This window comes from Podarcis erhardii, assembly GCF_964252035.2.
Source record: "Podarcis erhardii genome assembly, chromosome: 1".
NCBI lineage: Eukaryota > Metazoa > Chordata > Lepidosauria > Squamata > Lacertidae > Podarcis > Podarcis erhardii.
In genome coordinates, this window is record NC_138497.1 from 59,096,916 (window position 1) to 59,121,735 (window position 24,820).

The 24,820-nt window shown below is 40.8% G+C and overlaps 1 protein-coding gene across 6 annotated transcripts in view; it reads left to right on the forward strand.

Annotated features, from left to right (window-relative positions):
- Window positions 1–24,820, forward strand: part of SHANK2 (SH3 and multiple ankyrin repeat domains 2) — a 353,024-nt gene extending 328,204 nt beyond the window's left edge. For 5 of the 6 annotated variants that reach the window (XM_081833852.1, XM_081833847.1, XM_081833848.1 and 2 more), the window contains 4 exons: window positions 210–340; window positions 5,204–5,315; window positions 8,014–10,429; window positions 23,585–24,820. In XM_081833852.1, coding sequence (XP_081689978.1) covers window positions 210–340; window positions 5,204–5,315; window positions 8,014–10,429; window positions 23,585–24,158 — 3,233 coding nt within the window. In that variant the 3' untranslated portion in view covers window positions 24,159–24,820. The remainder of the gene's footprint in view (window positions 1–209; window positions 341–5,203; window positions 5,316–8,013; window positions 10,430–23,584) is intronic. The other variant, XM_081833850.1, reaches the window with a different exon arrangement.

A 24,820-nucleotide genomic window follows, 5' to 3' on the forward strand; every position in this document is an offset into this window, starting at 1 on the left:
AAACTAAAGCATGCATGTTACGCAGCAGCAATAAAAGTGCTCGGCTTGCACGACTTACGATGCTGAAGCATTGCCTTGTTAAATTGCCAAAATCCCCTTTTTATTTGCATCTTTAAAAAAAGTTAAACTCTTAATTTCACATTGCATTATTTAGATTTTCAGTCTTTGGACAAATTAGATTTATTTTAGCAAATATTTCTGTGTTACAGATAAAGTTGATGAAATAGTACCAGTTTCCAAGCCATCAAGAATTCCAGACAATGCAGCCGTGGACTCAAGAGTGGCAACAATTAAACAACGACCTTCCAGCAGATGCTTTCCCTCGGCTACAGATATGAATGTGAGTAAATGTACTTAAGAGTTCTGATATTTTGACTAAATTAAGATCTTTCCAGATTCCTAATAGTAGAGGATAATCCTCCAAGCTTTCCTTTTCTTTTTGCACACTTATCCTTAATTCTTCTGACTTGTGCCCATGATCACCTTCTGGAATGACACTCCTCACTGTAACGGATTAAGATTTATTTCCTAGGAAAATTTGCTTGGAAGTTAGTCCCATTGAAGTAAATGAGAGGCACCTCTATAAGTGTGATATATTCATGTTCTGTAAAATTACACCTTTGTTATACCATATTCTTGAACTGGATCCATAGCAATGGTATATTCAAATGCCCTTTTAATGGCTAATTTCCAAAGTTTGAAATCAACATCAAAACCTTCCTCATGATTTATTGTAATGGTGCAATGGGACTGTATCTAGATATGAAATAGATCTAAATATTGAATCAGATCTTGTCCAAGAATCACACATAATGAACTTAAATGTCTTCCTAACCCCAGAGTCGTCCGCAACTGGACCCAACGGTCAGGGATCCCTTTACCTTTTTTACAGTGCAGTATGGTGTGTTTCTTTTCCTTCCCATCAGAAATGTTGCTCAAGAAATGTGTTCTGTCCAGAATGACAAATTTGCCACCTATTTCACAAATACTGTCATTCATAGAATTTGATATGACTTTAGAAGCTCTTAGCTCAAATACCACGACTAGTGTGGAAGGCTCTGCTTTCTACAAGTTGTGTGCATCCGCTACTCTTGATTCCCCACCTACTGAGGCAGAAAGAATTAAGGGAGAAACTGACCTGCTGTTAGTTGGATTGCTGTGTGTTCTGGTTGGTGATGGACAGCATACAGGAAGTAATGAGCTCAGTTGGATGGAATAATAAATATTCTCCTCCTCAGGGAAGGCATGCCAAAGAAATATGAAACTTCTGCTTGTCTTGCTCGGCTCTGGCTTTGATACTTCTAGCTAGTCTAAAGTTTTCCCTTTTCCAGTAAGCTTTTGGGATAGCAGTTTATTTCACTGTATAAAGATACTGTTTCTGAACTGTATCTCCTTCAATCACAGTTTGCTGGGCAAAAGATGGCATTGAATCCTGAGGCTCCTAGTAACACTTCAGGAACTTCTGATTCTGTGCTTTTCAGGTGCTTGAGGCAGGTGTAGCTTTTCCCAGAAAGTAAAGTGCCAGAGGACAGAAGCATAATCTCTTGAGAATATTTTTGAAGAATTGAGACTGTCCACCTGTCCACCTCAACTTTTCTTCCCCAACCCATTGTTTTTTAAAAAATCTTTTTAATTTTAATTTTCTTTAGAAAAGTTATACCCCAGTCTTCAGCCCAAGAGGCTCCTGGAGTGGCTTGCATACAATCAAGATAGTCCCTGTCTGTCAGCTTACAATAAAAAAGAAACAGCACAGAAGGAAAAGTGTCAGGGGATGAAGGGTGGGGAAACTCAGAGGCCAATTCTTAAAGTTTAAATAGTAGTTATTATCATGACAAGGCGGAATGGAATCAGTTTAGGGACAGGCGGTGTCTGATAGAGCTGGCCTTTCAGTAAAGCTATGGAATGAACCCCACTTCTTATCTCTCTCACTGTTCATTTGCTAAATAATCATTTTCACTTTTATTCTCTATGCACTACTTATGCCTTATAAAATTATTTATGTTATTCAGTGGTCTTGTTCCTTCTGGTGTAAAATTCCAGCTGTTTAGCATCTACTTCCTCTATGAAGCATTTTTTACTTTTTTTGGGGGGGGGAGTTGGGGAGTAGAGACGGGCTTTCTTCAGATGTGCTGTATGCTTCTTTCAGGAGGAAAATAGATTATGATACATCTGCTGCTTTTATTTGTGTATTTTGTTTTGTTTTTAAAGAAAAGAATTGAGTCTAGGTTCTGGACTGGAGGACAGTCCCAAATCTATCATTAAAATGAAAAAAATGTGATTTTTTGAGTAAAGCTCGGTGTGTGTGTGTGTGTGTGTGAGAGAGAGAGAGAGAGAGAGAGAGAGAGAGAGAGAGAGAAATGAGGAGACAGGTTGCATTTTAAATTGAAAAGTGCTTGAAAATTCAGGAGTGTGAGCCACTGCAGTGGAAACAAAAGAAATATCTAGCTATGTGCATAGTTTTCTCACATACTTGCACATAAATTTGGTCTTAGAAATTGCCTGTTAACTGCTAGTTAGCTGTTGGTGTGCTGCATTCAACACTTTTCTGAAGGTATCTGTAGTATTGTATGTGACCATGGCTCATGTTTTGTCTCACTCCAAATAACAATACAGTGGAACCTTGGGTTACGTACCGTCCTCCTTACGAACACTTTGGGTAATGAGCTCCGGTAACCCGGAGGTAGGTGCTCCTGGTAGCAAACTTTGCCCTCGGATGCGAGTGGAAGTCACGCAGCGGCAGGCCCCATTAGCGAAAGTGCACCTCAGGATAAGAACAGTTTTGGGTTAAGAACAGACCTCCGGAACAAATTAAGTTCATAACCGGAGGTACACCAGTACAGCCCAAAACATAAGACCCAATCACATACAGTAGACGCTCAGGTTACAAATGTGATCTGTGCAGGAAGCATGTTCGCAACCCGCAGCACCATGTCTGCGCACACACAAGTCACGATTCAGCGCTTCTGTGCATGCGCAAAGCATGATTTAGCACTTATGGGCATTTGCAAGCGCCAAAACCCGGAAGTAACCCATTCCGGTACTTCTGGGTTTGACGCAATGTGCAACCTGAAATCGTGCAACCCAAAGCGTCTGTAACCCGAGGTATGACTGTATAAAAAACAGTATGGTGTAGTGGTTAAGATCGGTGGACTCATAATCTGGTGAACCAGGTTCATGTCTCCGCTCCTCCACATGCAGCTGCTGGGTGACCTTGGACTAGTCACACTTCTCTGAATTCTCTCAGCCTCACTCACTTCACAGTGTTTGTTGTGGGGGAGGAAGGGAAAGAAGATTGAGGTCAATGTGTTGTGGACTGTTGAGGTCACCTGAGAAGACTAGTGAGGTCTTCTAATAGAAGACGTTATCCTTTCACAGTATACCTTAGGTTGTTATCTCTTTATTACTCCCTGTAAAAGAACAAGGAAAACAAGTTTCTAGTTCTGTTCTGTGGTTTCTGAATAAATGTGATTGTATTGTATTGTAGAGTGTTTCCTTTTCCTGCTTATACTTGGGTGCACTGCTAAACTTCCTTAATCCCGGGAGCTCCGACTCTTTGCTTGATGTCAACACAAGTGGCACCAGTGGCGTAGCGTGGGGGGTGCAGGGGGGGCCGGCCGCACCGGGCGCAACATCTGGGGTTAGGGCAAATCCACGGGTTAGGGGGCACAAATCCACGGGTTAGGGGGCGCAAATCCACGGGTTAGGGGGCGCAAATTACTTGCCTTGCCCCGGGTGCTGACAACCCACGCTACGCCACTGAGTGGCACACACCAAGGTGCAGACAAGAAACTGTCATGCAGGCCTAGTATAAGAAGAGACCCTTGGAGGGACAGATTCTGCGGTCTTGTGCTGTACTCTTGTCCAGCAGTTTGTACCACCTGGCCAGTCCTCTGTGGATATGACCTCAGTTCCCATACCGTTTCCTTAAGGAACCATATCTATCAAGGTGTCATGGGCAGTTAACAATATACTTCTGTTTCTTCCGGGGGGGGGGGCGGAGATTGTTCATACCAGAGCAGAATACTAGCACTTTGTGGCTGTAGACCTGTTGATTTCTGGATAGCATGTTATGGCTTACTTGTTTATATTCCTTTTCCTACCTTGAGATGTTTAGGAGAGGTGTGCAGGATAATTGATCTGATAATTGATCTCAGACACAAGTCAGGGTTTTGAATGGTGCCTTACCTGCTCTACATTAATGGCTTCTACTCTCAATTCTTACTTTGCAATATTCTGGTCACCTATGTGTACGGTAGCACATACCACCATTTGAAGAAGATAACAATCCTTTCCTATAAGTGCTTTTCTTCAAAGGGGATTTCTGTTCTACTGTAGTCCACAAATCCATTTGATACCATTAGCCAAGTTTTCCTTCATCCTAGTTGTCCGGTTCTGAATAGATCCTTCCCCTACCTATGTTTAACTTTGCTACTGCAAGGTACTCTTGCAACACCTGATGCCACTATGAAAGGTTTTGTGAGCCATCATATGTGGCAGACAGGTATGGACAGTTCTGGAAGAAGATCAGTTGTAAGAAATAAACTTGTGATCCATAGAAATGGCTTTCTCTTTTGCCAGTTGAGTACAAATATAAAGCCTTCCATAGCAAAAGCTCATAGTTCACTAGTTTATCAAACCTTCCTTTTTGTGTTGCCGTTTTCCTGTGTAATATAGAAATAATCTGCCCAATTTCCCAAATATCCAATGAAACAAATATTTTGGATGTCTCAAAATAATGGCCAAATTGTGTAGAGTATAATGTATTTTTCCCCAAATTGTCACTTACTATTTGAAGTGAATATCAAAGCTATGGCCAAGTTGACATGTTTCTTTGAATTGTAGCATGTATTTTGCCACTACCTGCTGTAAATGTTACCGTTCTGCACCAGTAACATATAATTCATCTGCCTAGGCCAAATTACATCATTACTAACCACACTATTCACATCTGCCCCAATCACCAGCATGCAATCTGTCCCTCCTGACATGGTCAGGAATAGAGATAGATATAGAGATAAAGATAGAGATAGACAGACAGACAGACAGTCAGACAGACAGGTGATAGAATGGCATGAAAGTGACAATGAAGACATAGAACCATACTGCCCAAGGTATTGTGTAAACCAGGCCTATATGTGAGAATGAAACAGAACATTAAATTATGGCTTCAGGTACAATTATTTTTTCTTTTTGTTTTTTGTAGTCTATGTATGAGAGACAAGGGATTGCTGTGATGCCACCAACAGTCCCTGGGAGTTCCCAAGGCCCGTTTCTGGGTGTACCACGAGGTACCGTGAGAAGACAAAAATCAATAGGTAAAATGAAACTTTCTACAAGCGACGTTTCATTATTTTCAACAATTGCTTACAGTGTTTGCTTCAAATGCATTTGTTCATGGGTTGATTTTGAGTCTTTTATCAAATAGCCATTGTGTGAGAACAAACTGGCCCATTCACATGTCATATTGAACCATAAAATAAGCTGTACTTTAATGTGAGAGAGTAGCATGCAAATGCATGTTTGAGAAATGGCAGGTATTTTTTTCCTCTCCCACTGCTCCTGCTGCTGCCGCATTGCCATGAAACAAGATGTGGTTTTGCTTCTCAAGTTCATGGTTTATTTTTATCCAAACAAACCATGAGCAGAAGCCAAGGTTTGTTATTGGCTTACCACTTTGGGGAAAACAAATTATGAGTCCAGGTTTAGACAACATGACATACCAGACCATGGCTTGTTTCACGGAAGCACAGCAGGAACAGCGGAAGAGCAAAGCATCTCTGCTTTTTAGAAGCATGCAGCAGCACATTCACATTAAACCATAGCTAGTTGTAACTAAGATATAATGTGACATGTGAACCAGGCCAGTCAGTGGCAGAGGAAGCCGCTCGGGCACCTAGAGCGGCAAACATGACATGCACCTGGGGGTGAGGTGTCGCTACGTAGCACACATGTGCAGTGTAGCTATGTACGACGCATGCGCCGTACGTAGCGGGGCCACACAGGGGGACTACATAGTGGTTTGCCGGCGGCGTGGTGCCGGGATCCTCTGCTCGCGGCTGCAGCCACAAACGGAGGATCCTCTACATGCGGCTGCAGCCACGAGCAGAGGATCCGAGCACTGCACCGCCGGCAAACTGCTACATAGTGCACATGTGTGGCATCGCTACGTACGTGGTTTGCCGGCGGCGCAGAACCGGGATTCTCCTCGCGGCTACAGCTGCAGGTGGAGGATCCACTGGGAGCACACCGCCCCCCGTTGTGACGCCAATGAGGCCAATGTCTGTCAGTAACATTGACTGAATATTACAACTGGAATTTGTGCTCTTTGAAATATACAATTTCTTAAGTAATTCATTGCTTTTTAGCTTGTTTATTTCAAATATTTATTTACTGTTTAATATCAGAATTTCTTAGCATACAAAATGCATTTATAAATTACAAAATTAATAAGTAACGAAGTAACCAACAGCAGACAATCTCTATAAAGTAGAGGTAAAATCCAAACCAAATTTAATATACATTTAAATTTTATGTTTATTGAATCAAAAGCATCTACTTTTGCACATTTGAAAATGTTTTAGCATTCTGATTTCCATGTGTAGAATTTTGTTTATATCACAATGCCAAATTCATACTACAAAAAGAATTTTTTAAAAGACTGGTAATATTGGTAATATAATTGGTAATATAGTGGTAATATAAAAATATATTGGTAATATAAAAATATTGGTAAAAGTTACTCAGAGGTTAGTTTTAAATGAAATCATTCTTCTTTGCTAAAATTGTGTTTTTATAATCTGTGTGTATGTGATAAGATGGTATTTTTGTTCAAAATAATGACAGAAAGCTTTAGGAAAATATATATTAATTGGTCCATTTTGCTGTAGAAGTATTTGGTTGTACAATGAGGAAGTTAAACAGAGCCAACATATGCTTTATGGAAATATATTTTTCTGCAAAATGATGTTGTTTTAGTCATATTGGAAACTTAGTCAAAGGTCTTATTCCCCACAATTTCAATTGCTATTCTTGCTGTAATAGCAATGGCAAGCAAAAACCGAAAAGATACATTTAACACCAAACTTTAATTAGAGCAGGTTGCAATATGGGAGTTAAAGCTGAGAGGCAACATTTTTCTTGTCCTTTCTTCTCCTTTATGTTTGAAGGGATATTCTGTTCCCTGGTGAAATAATGAAGTTATTCTTTGCAACTCTCTACATAAAAATAGTTACAGGAAATACAGTGAAAGAAATGTATATTATCAACTACTACAAGGAATAGCAATCAGCCCATAGCTTAGATCGACCCTTTTGCTGCTGTTGTTTCATCCTGAACACAAACCAGCAAGCCAGCTATATTAATTATTACTTCAGAGACTGTGTAAGGAGAGCATCTCTTTGCTCTGTCTGTACCAGGAAGTACCACAAGTAGCTTGTGAAGCCATTGCCTCATGCTGTGACCTGCCCTGGTTAGTGCTTCACGTCTAGCTTTCCAGCATGAAATCTAGCACCTCATACAACAGGTAGCAATCTCACTCCAAAGTTACATATGTTTGTTTGGAAGGTTGTTTCACAATGCCTCTCTGTCCACTCTCTTTACCCATGTAGAAACATTGTTTTATCATGTTTCATGCATGGCCACCTATGCACAAATGCCAACATGCATACATTTATTTATTTTTAAGCTTTCCTTTCCTTTCTTCTTCCAGTCTTTCACAGCTTTTGGCTGACAACTTCCTTTTATGCACAGTTCATAAAAAAAAATTACTTTAGGGATGCACAATTCTCTGTGCACATATATGTAAGAAAATGCTGGAAGATCAGCATAGGGACACTGAGGCAAGCAAAAATGTAAACTGAAGATCTAGTTGCAGACATATTCTAAAACCAAACCATGCATAGTAATATATAATACAGTATTTTCTGTACCTGGTTTACTATGTCTTTGGTGACAATGGATGATAATTAAAATTCAAGAGCAATTTAAAAATTGTAGCTTGTGATTTTTTTAAAGGGATAACAGAGGAAGAACGGCAATTTTTGGCTCCTCCCATGCTAAAATTTACCAGAAGTCTATCCATGCCAGACACCTCTGAAGATATCCCTCCTCCTCCACAGTCTTTACCTCCATCACCACCACCTCCATCTCCTTCTCTTTACAACTCCCCCAAATCTCCAGTGTCTAGAATATATGGGACAATTAAGCCTGCATTTAATCAGAATTCAGGTGCAAAGTTAGCTATTTCAGGTAGATCTGAAAATATGGGAACGGTGATAAGGGACAAAGGGATATATTACCGGAGAGAGATGGACCGTTATTCTCTAGATTCTGAGGACTTATATAGCAGAAATGCCTCAACTCAGGCAAGCTTCAGAAACAAGAGAGGTCAGATGCCGGAGAACCCATACTCTGAAGTTGGAAAAATAGCAAGCAAAGCAGTGTATGTCCCAGCCAAGCCAGCAAGACGGAAGGGAATGCTAGTGAAACAATCTAATGTTGAGGATAGTCCAGAAAAAACCTGCTCTATTCCAATTCCAACTATCATTGTTAAAGAGCCATCTACCAGCAGTAGTGGGAAAAGTAGTCAAGGAAGCAGCATGGAAATTGACCCACAGTCTTCAGAGCAACCAGGACAGCTCAGACCTGAAGATAACTTGACTGTCAGTAGTCCATTTGCAGCAGCCATTGCAGGGGCAGTGAGGGATAGGGAGAAAAGATTAGAAGCCAGGCGTAACTCTCCAGCTTTCCTTTCCACAGATTTGGGAGATGAGGATGTTGGGCTATCGCCTCCAATGCCACGTTTGAGACAGTCTAAGTTTAGTGATGAGGGAATGTTTGGTAATGAAGACAACTTTAGGCAACTTGTATCACCATCTCCTATCCCAGCACCTAGAGAGCCTGAAAATATTTTTAATAGCAGTGAATCAAGTAATCAAAGTGATGCAAGGACACCAAACCCTTCAACCCCAACATCAATGGGTTCAGAAAATAATGTGTTGGCAACTCAGAATGCTGGTATGTCCAGTTTGGATAACTATGTTCATCCACTCACAGGGAAATTACTGGATCCAAATTCACCTTTAGCCCTTGCCCTTTCTGCCAGAGATAGAGCCATGAAGGAACAAACCCAGCAAATTCCAGGGAAAGGAGAATCTGGCAAAGCAGACCTTAATAAACCCCTTTATATAGATACAAAGATGAGGTCCAACATCGAAACTACATTTCCAGTGACAGCTACAATTGCTAGGCAAAATACGCGTGGTCCACTAAGGCGGCAGGAGACGGAGAACAAATATGAGACAGATACGGGGAAAGAGAGGAGGCCTGAAGAAAAGAAGAACATGCTGATCAATATTGTGGATACCTCACAGCAGAAGTCAGCTGGTTTGCTCATGGTTCATACGGTAGATACAGCGCAGTCCAATGATACCCCTGATGAAAAGGAAGAGGAAAGTGCTGAGATAGATGTGGATACTGAAAAGCCTCCACCAGAGGCACAGGAAAGTACAGAAACAGCTGAAAGTGGACTAGATGAAGCTGACATGCCTGAGCTACCTGCATCTCCCTGCAAAACTATTGTAGCAGTTGGCTCCGTTGATGATCCAATCATTTTACCGTTCCGTATCCCTCCACCCCCTTTAGCATCTGTTGATCTTGATGAAGATTTCATCTTTACTGAGCCATTACCACCGCCTTTAGAATTTGCTAACAGTTTTGATATCCCTGATGACCATTCTGTCCCAGGCTCTGCACTAACAGACTTGCTCAAACACAGAAAAAATGGAACTCCGCCTGCTTCATTCAATCCTACTCAACCCTCAAATTCAATAGACAGTAAGAAACCAGTGGGTCTTTCAAACTGTTTGCCTGCCTCATTTTTACCACCGCCTGAAAATTTTGATAACGTCACTGACTCTGGGATTGAAGAGGTGGACAGTCGAAGCAGTAGTGACCATCACCTAGAGACAACCAGCACTATCTCAACTGTGTCCAGCATCTCTACCTTATCCTCTGAAGGTGGTGAGAACTTGGATACTTGTACAGTCTATGCAGATGGGCAAACATTTCTGGTGGACAAACCCCCAGTACCTCCTAAGCCAAAAATGAAGCCCATAATCAACAAAAGCAATGCACTTTACAAGGATGCGCTAATTGAAGAAACTGTAGATAGTTTTGTTATTCCTCCACCTGCCCCACCCCCACCTCCTATCAGTGCACAGCCTGGTATGGCTAAGGTTGTACAGCAAAGGACCTCTAAGCTATGGGGTGATGTAACGGAGGTTAAAAGCCCAGTTCTCTCAGGCCCAAAGGCTAATGTCATTAGTGAATTGAACTCAATACTGCAGCAAATGAACAGAGAGAAATCATCAAAGCCAGGGGAAGGATTGGAGTCACCTCCAGGAATAAAAACAGCAAGTCTTAGTACAAGGTAAATGCAACTAAATTATTTTTTAAGTCTATAGTGTCCATGAGTTTAAATTGCCTTTGCTTTCATTAATAATGTCTTAAATACCTTTTAATCTTATGTTTAAAATTCATGGTATTAATGCTCTAGTATTAATTTTTGACACTCTTAAAAATCTACAAAATACGTTAATTGCTATTATCATTTTTCACCATTGCCCTTCTTTGTTTATGATATTAACACGTATTGAAATATGCTATCTTTTACTATGCTGCTAGTTAAGAATCAATTTCACCTCTCCTTTCTAGAATCCCTAGTTATGTGTTTTATGGTTTACCCCTAACTTCTACACATTTAATGAAAAGGTTTCAAAGTGGCTCTAAGTGACAGCTGACTGGTTATAGTTCTGATTTAATTTCAAGTTGATATTGCTTCAGTAGTAGCTGTCTTATTTAGAATGTGTTGAGTAGTTTTGTGTGTTTTATTTTGCATGATACATATGTTTAGTTTACAATGCAGAGGGCTACATGTGGCGCTGCATGTATTTGCCAAGGTTTTCGTCTCCCTGCTGCAATCCATTACAACCTCCAACAAAGCACTCCTGAGAATCCAGTTGGAGGTGCAAGGAAAGAGAGAAATCAGCTGTCCCACATGCAAATGTAGAAGTGTTTTCTGCTCACACCTTTGGATCCCAGCCAGAATCTCTCTATGCTTTTTTAGTAAATGAAATAAAAATCTGTCCTTTATTTGATAACAAATATTCCAATGCAACTTTAGAAAAAAACAAAAGTGACACATTTAATCTCAAAAATATTTATTTTATTGCATGGACTTCAGCACATGCAATCAAGGAGATGCACTAATGGACCATATTCTGGTTTCATTTTTTAAAATCAAGTTTCCTGCTGGATCATGCCAGTGGCCCATTTGGTCTAGCATCTAGTTCTCACACTGTGCACATTCAGTTGTTCCAGTAAAGCGATCAACGTGCATTAATGATTCGTTGTTTGAGCTGTTTGGTTTTAATTGTTGGAAGAAGAGTAGTCACAAAGCCTGTCCTTTAGTCTTTTCTAGGGTGGCCAGAGAAAAAGGATACAAGGGCTTTTGCACCTCTCTCAATTGTGGAATTTTGTTGTGTGCATCTTATCATGCAGGGGTGAAAGCAGCTGCACTTTCAAAAATTTCATTTTCTACACAGCTATTAAAAATGTGAGAGTTCTGTCATCCTCTCCTCTTCATCAGAGCATACAACTGCCATGGTGAATAATACATTACTTTTTAAAAACTTTTTTAACAAAAATGTTCTCCGTGGTGGTAGTATATGGTGAGGGACAGCTTTTGCATCCCATCTTGAACCACCCTGCCTTACAGCCAGTACCACTGAAAGATTGCATTTGACAGACATATTTTTAAAGTCAATATTGTGAAATTTATTGAGCCTTTGGATGGATTTGTTGCACTTGCTGTGATAGGTTCTAGGACTTTCAACTGAACGTGGCGACCCATGGTAGCGGAACAGTAGAGTGGTGTAAGAAACCCCAAACTCTGAATGTACCATTTTTTACCTGTTGTTGAATGTGCCTATTTTTACCTCTTGTTAGCCGCTCTGAGCCCGGCTTTGGCTGGGGAGGGTAAGATACAAATAAAAAAATAATATTATTATTACCAGGACCTGTTTCCTAGCAAAGTTCAAGCTTCAGCTACATGGGGACAGGTTTTATGTGGTAGAGCAGGGGTAGAGCAGGGGTGTCCAACAGGTAGATCACGATCTACTGGTAGAGTGCGTGGGGTCTGTGGTCGATCGCGGTCGATCGTGGAACCCTCCCCCCCAAAAAGAAAGAAAGCTCAACAACTTTGGTAGATCACTGCCAGTTTTTTATAGCAAGAGTAGATCTCAGTCTCTTGAAAGTTGGACATGCCTGTGGTAGAGAATTGTCATGAGTCCCTCTGCCCATTACCATACATCTTATTGTATACTACAAATGATCCACAGGGATCCTATGTGCACAGACACTCAATTCTTGCGTCAGTTCTCACTCAAACTAGGGATGACATGCCAGTGGGGCAGTGATGAAATTTCTATGTGGAGCTTCCATATCATGTTACTTCAGGGGTTGAAAAGAGGAGGGGTGCTGTGCTGCTTCTCCAATGTATTAAGCAAAGTGAACATCTAAACCACAAATGGATACCTAAAAATTAAACTCCTGTTAGTGAAGCTTGCAGTTCTTATTTGTTCTTCCTTTTCATTTAGCAATCTGATTTACCAGGGAATAGGCAAAGGGTTCATAAGGTGTACTCTCTGTAAAGTATTTATTTTATTTATTTCACTCCTGCCTTTTTATAAAACATAACTTTTAGGTGTAGGAAGGACACAATTTTTTCACTAATTTCCCCCTTCCCCTTGAAAATATGCTCCAGAAGATTTGTGGACCTTCCAGAACAGTGTTGTGGCTATGGGAAGAAGTGGGGTGGGATCATACAAAGGGCCTCAGCCATTTCTTCCAGTTCCAGTAGAAATCTTCTCTGGATCTTGATCCTTTCCATATATGGAAGGAGCCCTTCTGTTCAGGAAAGGCCGAATCGGAACCAAACATGTAATATCAAAAGTACTGCTAAGTTTCTGTTACTCTATAAATTACAATGCTCTCTCTGTTCCAGGGGTCTGTTGACACTCAGAGGTGCACATGGAATTCCAAAAAAATAATAATGATGATGGTTTCCATTAGTTTCAATGGAGGGAGCTAAAACACAACAGGATTTACTCTTTCTGTTCCTGGCTTAGGTCACAGAGTGAGGAAAATCCAAAGGCATGGAGAGTCATATCCACAAGAGCTTGCTAAATCATGAAGTTTAAGTAATAATCAAAATGTGGCTAGCTTTCTGCTTGTTGTAGAGATGTGAACAGTATGGTTTGTGCGTCTTCAGTGTGTGTTAGCAGTATTTGGAAATTATAATATTGGAAAGCATATGGCAGCCAAATTTGCCATGACATTTGTGGCTTTCAGTAAGGAAATGTAGCAATCCTAACAGTATACTGGAGTGTTGATTAACTTTGCAACTTTTAGTGTAGTATGAAGATTCATTTAATTTTAATAAGCAAATTAAGGTAATTTCTTCCTGTGCTGCATACTTATTAAAAATTTGTCCACTCAGCTGGCAGTGGAAGTCCCAATTATAAACTAGCTTAAATGTTAAGGTACTTCACAGTAATTGTATCAGTGTGAGTCTTTCCTATGGTGCCAGTACACTCACCTTTTAATCAGATTTCCCTAATGGGGTATAACAAATATAACGTAGCTAAAACATATGAATTAAACTAGACAGAATTAAGGTAGTTTAAAGAAAAATGATGCCACTCTATATTGACTATGTCATTGTCAATTTTACAAGCTTACCTTGTAAGTATCATTTGGATACAGATTTCCCTGAAAACTGTTTATTTTTCCACATTGCTATAGTTTGTAAGTGCTAGAAATAAAAATCTGTATACTTCCATATACTGATATTTGAACAATGGAAGGGTTTTTCCCTTACTGACTTTTATGTCACAAAAGAAGCCACGACATAGTCAAGGGGGGCAGTAAAGCAACACAGTTACTTAACTAGCTGGCCAATCACATCGGTTCTGCCCCCCCCCAAAAGTCTTGGCTACACCCATACATGTGTGCATTAGAAGGCACCACCAGCTGTAGAACAGTGGTTTTCTGAGTGTACAAAGCCTTGAAAATTGCTATTGGAGAGTGCTCTCACTAATTTACATGCACACAAACACACACCCAGCAATTCACACATTCAGCAATTGCTTCTTGCTCCAGGCAAGTGTATAAAGGGCAAAATTAAGAGTGCTCTTCCTCCCTCCCTCCCTCTCTCTCTCTCACACACACACAAAAACACACACACCTGAAAAGATATAACCAGTCTACTTCCATACCAGTCTTAAGAGTTTGGATGTTTCCAAACAAGTTTTCCACCCTTTGGAGGAAAAAATATATATTTCAACTACTATGCATTTCAAAGACATGTGTGTGTGCATGTGTGTTGAAATTATGCCATCAAAACCAAGTGCATAGTAAAATTGCCAAAATAAAAGAATTAAGTCCTTAGCTGAATTCAATCTGTAAATGATAAGCATAAAAAATCAGTCCCTGAGCAGATGGGTTAGTTTTTGTTCTTTGTACTCCCATTCTGCTTTAAGCTGTTTATGGGAAGAAATTGGGTGTCCTTGCCACATAATCTTTGTTAAATTAATCTTACAAAAAGCAAATTATAAAGACCTTGCAAAAGCCTGTTGATTATCAGTGAGCAGCTGTTTGAGCTCCTTCTCCCCAGCTTTTATTATAAACTCTGTACTCCCTACCACCACCACCCATTCATAAATACGCAGGTAAAATACATTAGCAAGTAAATAAGCAGGTTAATCTACCTCTGAACCAAATAGTTGTATTAAAACAGAATGATCAAGTATCCACTGAATGATTACTGTATCAATAGAGTAAAGGAGGTAACTGTGAAGAGGGAAAGAAAGGGGCAGGAAGCATCTTGAACAGTTTAGGCTGGAACCAGCATCTGTTATCCTGGAGGTTTATTCTAATCCATAATGATGTTACGGGTCTAACGGTCGTGTTACTGAGATTTAACAATAGTTGCAGGGTTGCCAGCCTGAAACTGTTGACTTAATATCTTATTCAGGGAAGATTCTGTTCTTCTGACACTCTTTTGTACCCTAGTGATATTTTTTACTATGTGTCCTCAGTCCTTCCTGAAGCCAAGAGGTATCCAAGTGTTTCATTGCCATGCATTAATATACTTAGTTGTAAATGTTTCATTGTCAACACAATTTTGCCCCAGACAGGTAAGTGAAAAGTACGGTAAATCAAGAAGATGAGTATATGCATTGGCAGATGTTGAATTGGTCCCCTTTGAACTTCATAACCTTAGAGTTTCATAAATAAACCAACAATCAGAGAGGTGTTTTTTTTAAAGCTGAACTTTGTTACATCCTTTACTTTCACTTCATCTTGTTAACTGTTTGTCGGCCAATTTTGCAGATGCTTTTGCTTTGTAACTCTACAGTGTCTCAGTCATTCCATTTTGTCATTTTATTTGCTCTCATGACTGCCGTTAACAGAAGAGGGGCATTCTGAAGTGCCATGAAGTAAGTGACAACCAAAGGGGGTTTATTTGGGGTTTGTTTCTTTTTTTAATCCATGCATTGGTTCACATTAGTTACTTTTTGTTCGTTTTTCATTCATAGTTTGGATTAGATATTTCTCCTATCCAGAAGTGGTAGCCATTCTTTAAAATTCACCATAGGTCTTCAACATTAGACCCTTTCTTACATAACTTTCACCAGATAGTACTCCTGTTAGGTATCATTCGTCAAGAAACAGGAAAAGGGTGCAGGTAACTTTAAGGACGTTTTCTATGAGTTCTGGGTGTGGTTTTCCAGGCTCATTTAGCACAGCTGGTGACGTGTATAAAGAGAAGAAGTTGCCGTTTGCAACTGCCTGCAGAAAGAGAACACCCACATGCTTTGTGTTTGTTGTTTGTATAGCCATAATAAAACTCTTGTTTGAGTGTTTTACACCAGTCTTGTGGTTCTGTCATCTGCCGCCAGGGAAAATTTGCCTCCAACAACTCCAGCTCATTGATTTCAACAAGGCTTAGACATGGCTGAATTTTATCCTTTGGCTCAATTCCTCATATTTTAATTTAATTTTTTTTAAACTCTAGTTAGTGTGTAGTTAATAAATAAATAAATAAAAATATGAGGAATTGAGCCAAACGATAAAATTCAGCCATGTCTAAGCCTTCTTGAAATCAATGACACAGTCAAATGCTTAATTTATATTGCATTGTACTTGTAAAGCCTCTTACCTAGTGTCAGTGATGACTGGTGCCCATTGGGAATGATAGGGCAGAAGGCCAGGTGACCAACAGTAGATAGAGCCAGAGCCAGTGATTGGCAGAGCCATCCCCTAACTGGTTAAAAGTTGAACGTCAAACAGGTGTGAGTGGCTGAGAGCAGAATGAGGTTGATGGGCAATGCCCATTAACCCCAATGGACCAACCTCCACTGCCTAGTATGGTGGCATGAACTATTGGCACGAACGATTAAGTTATCGTTCAGGTTGCTGAAAGTTTCAGTTCAATTTCCGTGAGGGAAAGGGAGAGTGTCAGTTTGGTTGAGAGTAAGAAGTTGCACGGGGGCAGACTTAGGACTGAAAATAGGTCCTGGGTTGTAGAGAAGTTAATGGACAGAAAATTTAGAGGCAAGGAATCCGAAGGAAGGCTCTGAGGAGGACAATCTTGAAAGTAAAGTAAGTGGAGAATGAGGTAAGGTGCAAAGATGACAGAACTGTGGCAAAAGTGGTCTCTGAAGAAACTTCACATAGCTTATGTCACTCCTGACATATGCTGTAGAAGGAGAGCTAGGTAGGCTAGTTAAGAAAAATGTAGGGTAACAAAGTAGCTATTAGGTCTATAACAGCCTTCATCAAACTGGTGCCTTCCATATGTTTTGGACTACAACTCCCATGAGCCCCAGCCAGCATGGGCAGGTTGGCAAAGACTTATCTAGAATCTAGATACACCAAGAAAATTCTGCCAGTTATTGCTTCTGCCTTTAGTGTAGCGTTGTGAACTTGCAACAAGTATCAATAAGCAGCACAGGTGACTGTATTTCACATATTGAGATTTTCTAGGCAGCCATTTCTTCTAGTCTATAATTGTATCGCACATAATTATGATGATAGAGAAGCCTCTGGTATTTGTTGGCTGAGCTGGTGCAAACTCATGCACTTTCCCAACTGCCAAGGAAACAGTGTTGTCAGAATATTTTCTGAGGCAAGGAGGACCTCTGAAGAAATTGCATAATGCTTAAGAACTAGGAGGTCTATGGGGGAAGAGAGATGAATGTTGTGGAGAATCTGCACATGCAGCAGATTGGCTAAAGCAGTGGGACAAAGTAGGCAGTGCATTAAAAAGCAGAGGTCTGAGGAAACGATGGGTGGGGAAGGGATGGGAGTTTCAGAAAACAAGAGCCAATGAAAACTTCAGATGGGGCCTAGGAACAATAGTGGCAAGACAGAAGTCTGAGTGTCACTTCTGGAGGGCTGGAGACTATGCTGGGTTGAAGACTATCAAAGGGGCACAGGTTTGCTAACCTATACTTCAAGTTGTAATGGAACCGCTATACATTTAAGACATACATAGATTGGAATTTGTGTTAGTGGTGGCATCTGCTGACTCCACCTCCCCACCTCCCACCAAAGCTGGGGTTGCATGGCTTACCAGGTTACATGTCTGTAGCGTTGGCTTCCAGGTTCCCCTCCCAGAGAAGTGGTCACAACCAGCTTCCACGAAAATCTCGCCAGAACTCAGAAGCCTACACTGCAGTTGCTTCTTCTGTGAGATGTTCTGGGTTCCAAGCACTCTTGGAGGAAACTGATTTTCTAGATCCATTTCAGTCAGCATTTAGGCCCAGCTTTGGCACAGAAACTACATTATTATCTCTGTCAGGAAAGAAATGTGTTCCGGTCAATTATCAACTTCTCAGTGGCTTTTGATACTATAAACCATGGTATCCTTCTGGAGTGGTTGTTTGAATTAGGGGTGTGTGGCACCACTTTGTGGTGGTTCTGGTCTTACTTGGATGGTCATTTCCAGAGGGAGATGCCGGGGTTTGCTCTTTCGTCCTGTAGAATCTTCAGTGTAGAGTTCCTTGGGGTTCAATTTTATCCCCTATGCTGTTTAACATCTACATGAAACCCCTGAGTGAAGATACAGAATTTTGGAGTATGTCATCAGCAATATGCTGGTGACACATAGCTCTACTTCTCCTTTGCATCTGCAGGTGTGGCAGTGGATGTGCTGGACTGATGTCTTGCCTCAGTTAGGGACTGGATGAGAGCCAATAAATCGAGGCTCAATCCAGATAAGACAGAGGCACTGTTAGTGGATAGTCCCTGGATCGGATGAATGGGAGATTTCCTGCTTTTGATGGGGTTACACTCCCTCTGAAAGAGTGGTCTCGGGTGGTCTCAGTGGTGTGGAGTGCCTTCCATCAGCTTCAGCTTGAGGCCCAGCTACACCCCTATCTGTACAGGGATAGCCTAACGTCTGTTTTATATGCTCTGGTAACTGCTAGGTTAGATTACTGCAACGCATTATACGTAGGGCTGCCACTAAAGACTGTTTGGAAACTTCAGCAGGTGCAGAATTCGGCATCCAGGTTGCTCGCCAGAGCAAGACAGCTTGAGCTGCAAAATGACAGCCACTTGAAATGGGACTGATTGCAGAAGTTGGGGGAAGAGACCTTCAACACAAATTCAGGATTTCCTCCCAATGCAAACAGCCGCTTCAAATGTATTATTTTGGTCATGACTCCAGCAGGGAAATAATAATTTAATCTCTCACTCTCCCCACCCACTGACTGCTGCAATCTTGATCATTATAAGCCCCACACCAGGTGGCTATTATTTGAATTATTTAAAATGCATATTAAAATAAAGATGAACATCATGTACAGTTTGGCTCTACATCCTGTGGTCCTTAGTTCACTTGCTAAATAGCAAATTCCATTGAATTCATGAGAACTTTCTTATGAGTAAACATACATAGGATCGCATTGTACATCTTAAAAAGATGTTTGGGCAACAGTTCTGCATATAAATGACTCTTGTGTCCATGTAGTTCTTTGTAGTAGGAAAAAAACCACCTTGTATATTTGAAGCTTTCTGCTATTTAGGACTGGGCAATGTCTGATTTTCAACATTGTGATATATCACAAGCTAAACATCACAATATACTGATATATCACAATGTCTGAAACAAGGATGGAGCTATGTAGAGGCATTGGCTGGCTTCATGGTCTTTCCCATACTGTAATTTTTTCATAGCATGCATGCGCACACACACATATTGTGATACATTGCCAGGTCAAAAATTATGAAACTGATATCACTATATGGATTTCAAACTGGTTTTGGGCATGTTGATATATCGCCCAGTCCTACTGCTATTAAATGTTTGTTTAAAATGTAGTACTATATTTAAATCCTATTAAAATGGCTCAAAATAACTTAATAGGAATTCATGCCTACAGACTGCTTTTCCTGGGAAAATTCAGTGATGTGACACAGTAATTACATATTGTGAAATAATCTAAGACAACATAATGTGTATTGCAATCAGAGGAATCAAAGGAAGTGAATATTTGCAACAAAAAATCACTGTATGCTTATTCCTAATAGAGCCAGCTTTTCATATATATATATTCCTGACAATATAAAAAGCCATATTAGAAAAGTAAATTTGGTTGGAAAGAATTGTCTCTAGTCTAATAACCGCTCATTGACAATTTACAGAAAACGGTATAGTCCGAAGTTGCTAACAGATACTTTATTTCTCACAGCTATGGATGTGGATGTATTTGATATTTCTAGAAGAAACTCTTTCCCTGCTTCTGACAATCAATATTTTAAACAGCTCAATTTAGTATTTTTTTATTTCTGACAGATTTTTTAAAATCCCTAACTCCTCTGTGTTTAAAATGCACAGCTTTGGTCTGGATGTCATTTAATGTATTTTTTTTTATATAAATCATTATTTTGGGTAAATTTTCAGGTCCTTTGTGTTTGAATTACAAATCAATAACCTTTGACCAATGTTTCTCTCACTGTGATTCTAAAATAATTATCACAAATTCAAAGAAACTATTTAGACATGCTGGGAATTGTAAGCGCTGGTGATTCATATTTGGCGTTTTTCCTGCAGCACTTCTGTCAAAGAGAGAAGCTACTTTTAAAACTTAACAGATGTTTCCAACTTGGCAGTGGAAAGTGCAGCATTAAATACTTCCGAGTTGTCTTCTTCCTCCCATTCACCTAAATAGCTTCATGGGCAAAGTCTCCTCAGGGTACATTTTAAAGTCTGAGACATGTTTTCCTTTGTGCCAGAGAATGTGGTACAAACCAACCCATACCCCATTGTCCTGTTCGTTAGCATGCCATCAAAGGCATGTTGTCACTATAGACATGTAGTATGGTATGTGATAAGGCCAGAAGCAATGCACAGAAAAGAAGAAATGAGCCTGCATGTGCTGTGCACATTTTGACCCATCTCCTTAGTCTTTTTATTCTCTGAGATAACAATCTGCTAAGAATGTAAAACAAGATGTTAGAGATTGAAGGCTTGTCCACAATTCTGCTTGTTCCATGCCTAGAAAGCACAGGTCCCAGAGGCATAGCTGTCAACCATCCCTTATTTGGCAGGAAAGTCCCTTATCCCAGCAACGTGTCCCGCTGCTGTCCCTTATTGATGATGTCTCTTAAATTTCCCGGGTTTCAAAGGAAGCAGCTCTTCTCCCTCCCTCCCTGCCGGCCAGGGAGGAGGGAGGCTCCAACTGTGTTGCTTGGCTGCATTGCTCACCCAATAAGAGTCTAAGAACAACTGGGGGGTGGAGCTTGCATGCTTTGTGCCGATCAAATCGGCCGCGTTGCCTGGGGACTCGCCTTTGCTCAGCGCTTCCCAGTAGAGAGGTGACAGTGGGTTTCCTTTCTGCATCCCCTTTGCCGGGTTGCTGCGTTGTGGGAACCACCACTTGAGGCTTCGTTTGGCTGCTGGTTGACTAAAATCCCTTATTTTGGCTGCTGATCCCTTACTTTCAAATCTGTAAATTGACAGCTATGCCCAGAGGTTTTTCTCTTGCCTGGAAAAACAAATGGTTTACTACTAAATTGGAACACATGGCAATCTGCAGAAAGCCCAATTGCCACTTGTTCCAATTCAGCATTAAACCATGGGTTTTCCCAGGGGAAAATGATGGGGAAATTGGAAGTGTGGACAATCAACATTTTAGAATCCACAGTAATTTTTAAATTATTTTTTTACCCACTGTAATTTACAGTGATTTCTGCAGAAATTGAATACTGACCTTAGAAAACCTTTTCTTTAGTTACAAATAACATTTTTTCGTATTCTTGCTAATTCTTTACTACCATGTTGGGAAGATTCACTGTTGGATTCCCTTTATCCATACAGAGAACTATTAATACTAGCCCATCCATGCTGCACTTTAAATCACTCCTTCTGCTTCTCTGTATAGGAATTTGACATTTCTGATGTCCCATACATTAGTTGTACTACTACTATGTAGGTTGTGCCACAAATGAACTTCTGAACTCCCTTTTATGACCACACCAGAGAGGGAAGGGGGAAGCATGCAAACCTGGGGCAGGCAAGACTTGTTTCCGTCCATTGACCTGCATAATGCTAAGCCAAACTTTATCTCATTACAGACAAAGTGTGATCTGTTATCAAAGAATTATATGGTTTACCACACATGGTTTGTCTGGGGGAGATAAACTGTGACCAAGGCTGGCCCAAGACATTTTGACACCTGAGGTCTCATTCATCATTTTCTTCCTTTGAACGTGGGAGACTAGCAGTGTTAGTCAAATTTCAGATTTCCCCAGGTTAAAAAGAGCCTTCAAATGAGCTGGATCTGTAATAGAATCTTGCTTTGACAAATATAAACAGGGGTTGCTCTTCCTTATTTTTAGCCTTTAAAAAAATTAAAATGCATTATTTTGTATATTAATAAAACAGGATTCATCAGAAATGCCAAAAGTAAGGATGAATAAAAATCTATAGTGCACACACATTCATTTACTCTTAGTCCCAGAACTCTGCTAGACTGGTAAAGAAAAAGCGATTTATATGTGTTGTATGTGCGATATAACATTGTGTCACCAGATGGCGATGCGGAGTCCCATTTTTCTCTACCTGTTTTCCCTGTTTAAATTTACAACGCTTTAAAGTGAAACGCTTCTTTGATGTGTCTAGAGCCAGCCCTGATCATAACATTAAAACAGGCAGGCAGATCTTCAGAGCAATTGATACATATGTGTGTCTTTCATCCTTTAGTCAAAACAAAACAAATTCCTTAAAGACCAACTAAGTCAGTTCTTGGTATGAGCTTTCGTGTGCATGCACACTTCTTCAGATACTTTCATCCTTTAGTTACCTATTGATAAACCCCTCTTGCTTTCCACCCTGCCTAAGCATAGACCTTAGGGTTACTTGTCAGGAACCAAAGCATGTCAGCAAGACCATCTCCAAGATAAAACTCTCTCAAAACGTGTTTTTGAGTGCAGTATCTGTTCACCAAATTTGATTCACTGGGTGCAAAATGTATTTTCTCTGGATTTTTTGGAGATTTCAGCTCTCTTTTATTTGACTCTGGTCTCTTAATATACTGTACATAGGATCAGGGGCGGAGGAAGGGGTGTGTCCTGGGGTGGGTCACCCCGGGTGTCACCACTAAGGGGGGGCGACAAAATGCCGAGTGGCACTCACCGCAGGGCCTGCAGCACGCCCGAGCCACGCATCTCGTCTGGGAATGACGCGGTGACTTGGGCGCCCGCAGGCTCTGCGCTGCCCCAAACAGTCCACCCGCCACCTTCCCCTCAGCTGTAGGGTGGCTAAGTGGGAGGAGGCAGGCAGATTTCTTGGAGGCCCCGCAGAGCGCCCTGCCCTGGCTCGCCCCACCCCGTAGGCGGCTGGCCCTGCCCCTGGGTGCAGGGCACACATGCCGCCCCAGGTCACTGTACTAAGAGCATTCAGCTAGTTCAAAACACAATGGTCTGCCTCCTGAAGGTAAAGTTCCCAAGCATCAGAAGTGAGTTCTTCTAGGATTCTGGCCTATGCTTAGCAAGACTGGTTTCAGCATATAACTTACCTTGGGAACGGCCTCCTCTTCTGTACCCTGCTGTGATCTCTTAGATGTACTTTCCTTAGTGCATCATCTGTGCAACAAATTAGAACAATGACACAGAAAAGCATCCTTGGTTGTTTTGTCCAGTTTTGGAACTGTCTTGTGAGATTCACCACACTTAAACGCCTTCTGCTACCATAATGCTCTTTGGGGCAATGATTCAGTGGCTAGAGTTAATTTTTAGCAGCATATCTGAGATTGTCTTTGACTTTTAAAATATTTGTAAAGCTTGCTCATAGTTTTCTGCCACTATTGTTTTCATAAAGTCGTATGGTATCTCTTTGGCATTTATATATATATTTAATACGTAATTGTGTCATAAGTTAGCAATGAGCTGATTTGTATTTTTAATACGTGGAGAGTCTGAATATTTCCTGTTCATTTTTATTTGTTTATTTCAGGGGCACAGAAGTCATGAGCACTGTCTCAGGTACTCGAAGTTCAACCATCACTTTTACTGTCCGGCCTGGGACTAGCCAGCCAATCACACTGCAGAGCAGATCCCCAGACTATGATAGTAGGACACCAGGAGCAAGACATGCTCCAAGCCCAGTGGTTTCACCAACAGAAATAAGTAAGGACATCATGCCAGCTCCTCTGACTGCTGCTGCTCCAGTTGCATCTCCTTCTCCAACACTTTCTGATGTTTTTAGCCTACCCAGCCAGCCTCCTTCGGGGGACCTCTTCGCTTTGAACACAGGGCGCAGCAGGTCTCCTTCTCCCTCAATCTTGCAACAGCCAATATCAAATAAGCCTTTTACAACTAAGCCTGTCCACCTGTGGACCAAGCCAGATGTGGCAGATTGGTTGGAGAGTTTAAACTTAGGTGAACATAAAGAGACCTTTATGGATAATGAAATAGATGGCACTCACTTACCAAACCTTCAGAAGGAAGACTTGATAGACCTTGGAGTGACTAGAGTTGGTCACAGAATGAACATAGAAAGAGCCTTGAAACAGCTACTGGACAGATAAGAATGGCTGCGCTTGCCTCACATACCTTTGTTATAAATAGAGATGGGCTGGTACTGAAACACCCCAAATGCCTTGGCTCCCCAAGAATACCACTAAATTGAAGCATCAGTTGATTGCTATAGTTTTTGATATGCAAGAGTGTAGATTGTAAGTTTGGTGCCCGGGAGCAGCCCCAAGTAAATGTACGTTATTAAAGGGACTATATATTTCAAAGAGGAAGGAAGAAAGGGGAGAGAATAAGTAAAGGGGGGAAACGCTAATTTTTAAATATATATGTGTGTGTGTGTGTAAGCTCTGGTCTTACTGAAATTATTTCTAAAATTATTACAGTATTTTTATTTATGGGGCATGGGAATAACATTCATCCTTTGGTATTCATGAATTATTTTCCTGCCCTTCAGAAATGCCCTTCTGCCTGAACAATACTGTGCCAGTTTCTTTTTGGTTTGAAACATATTGATGTTTCTCCTTTCACAATAAAGTATTATGTCCAGCTCTTTTTGCAATTTCTGCTCTCCCCACCCCCACCCCCAGTCATTCCACATGCCCATTGCACTCAGTTCCATGGCTCCTGTAGGTCCTCCTGTTTTGATTCTCACTTCTGCCAATTAGACACCATACTAACATGCACATTTTTTCATAGCACATTTACTGGTTTTAAT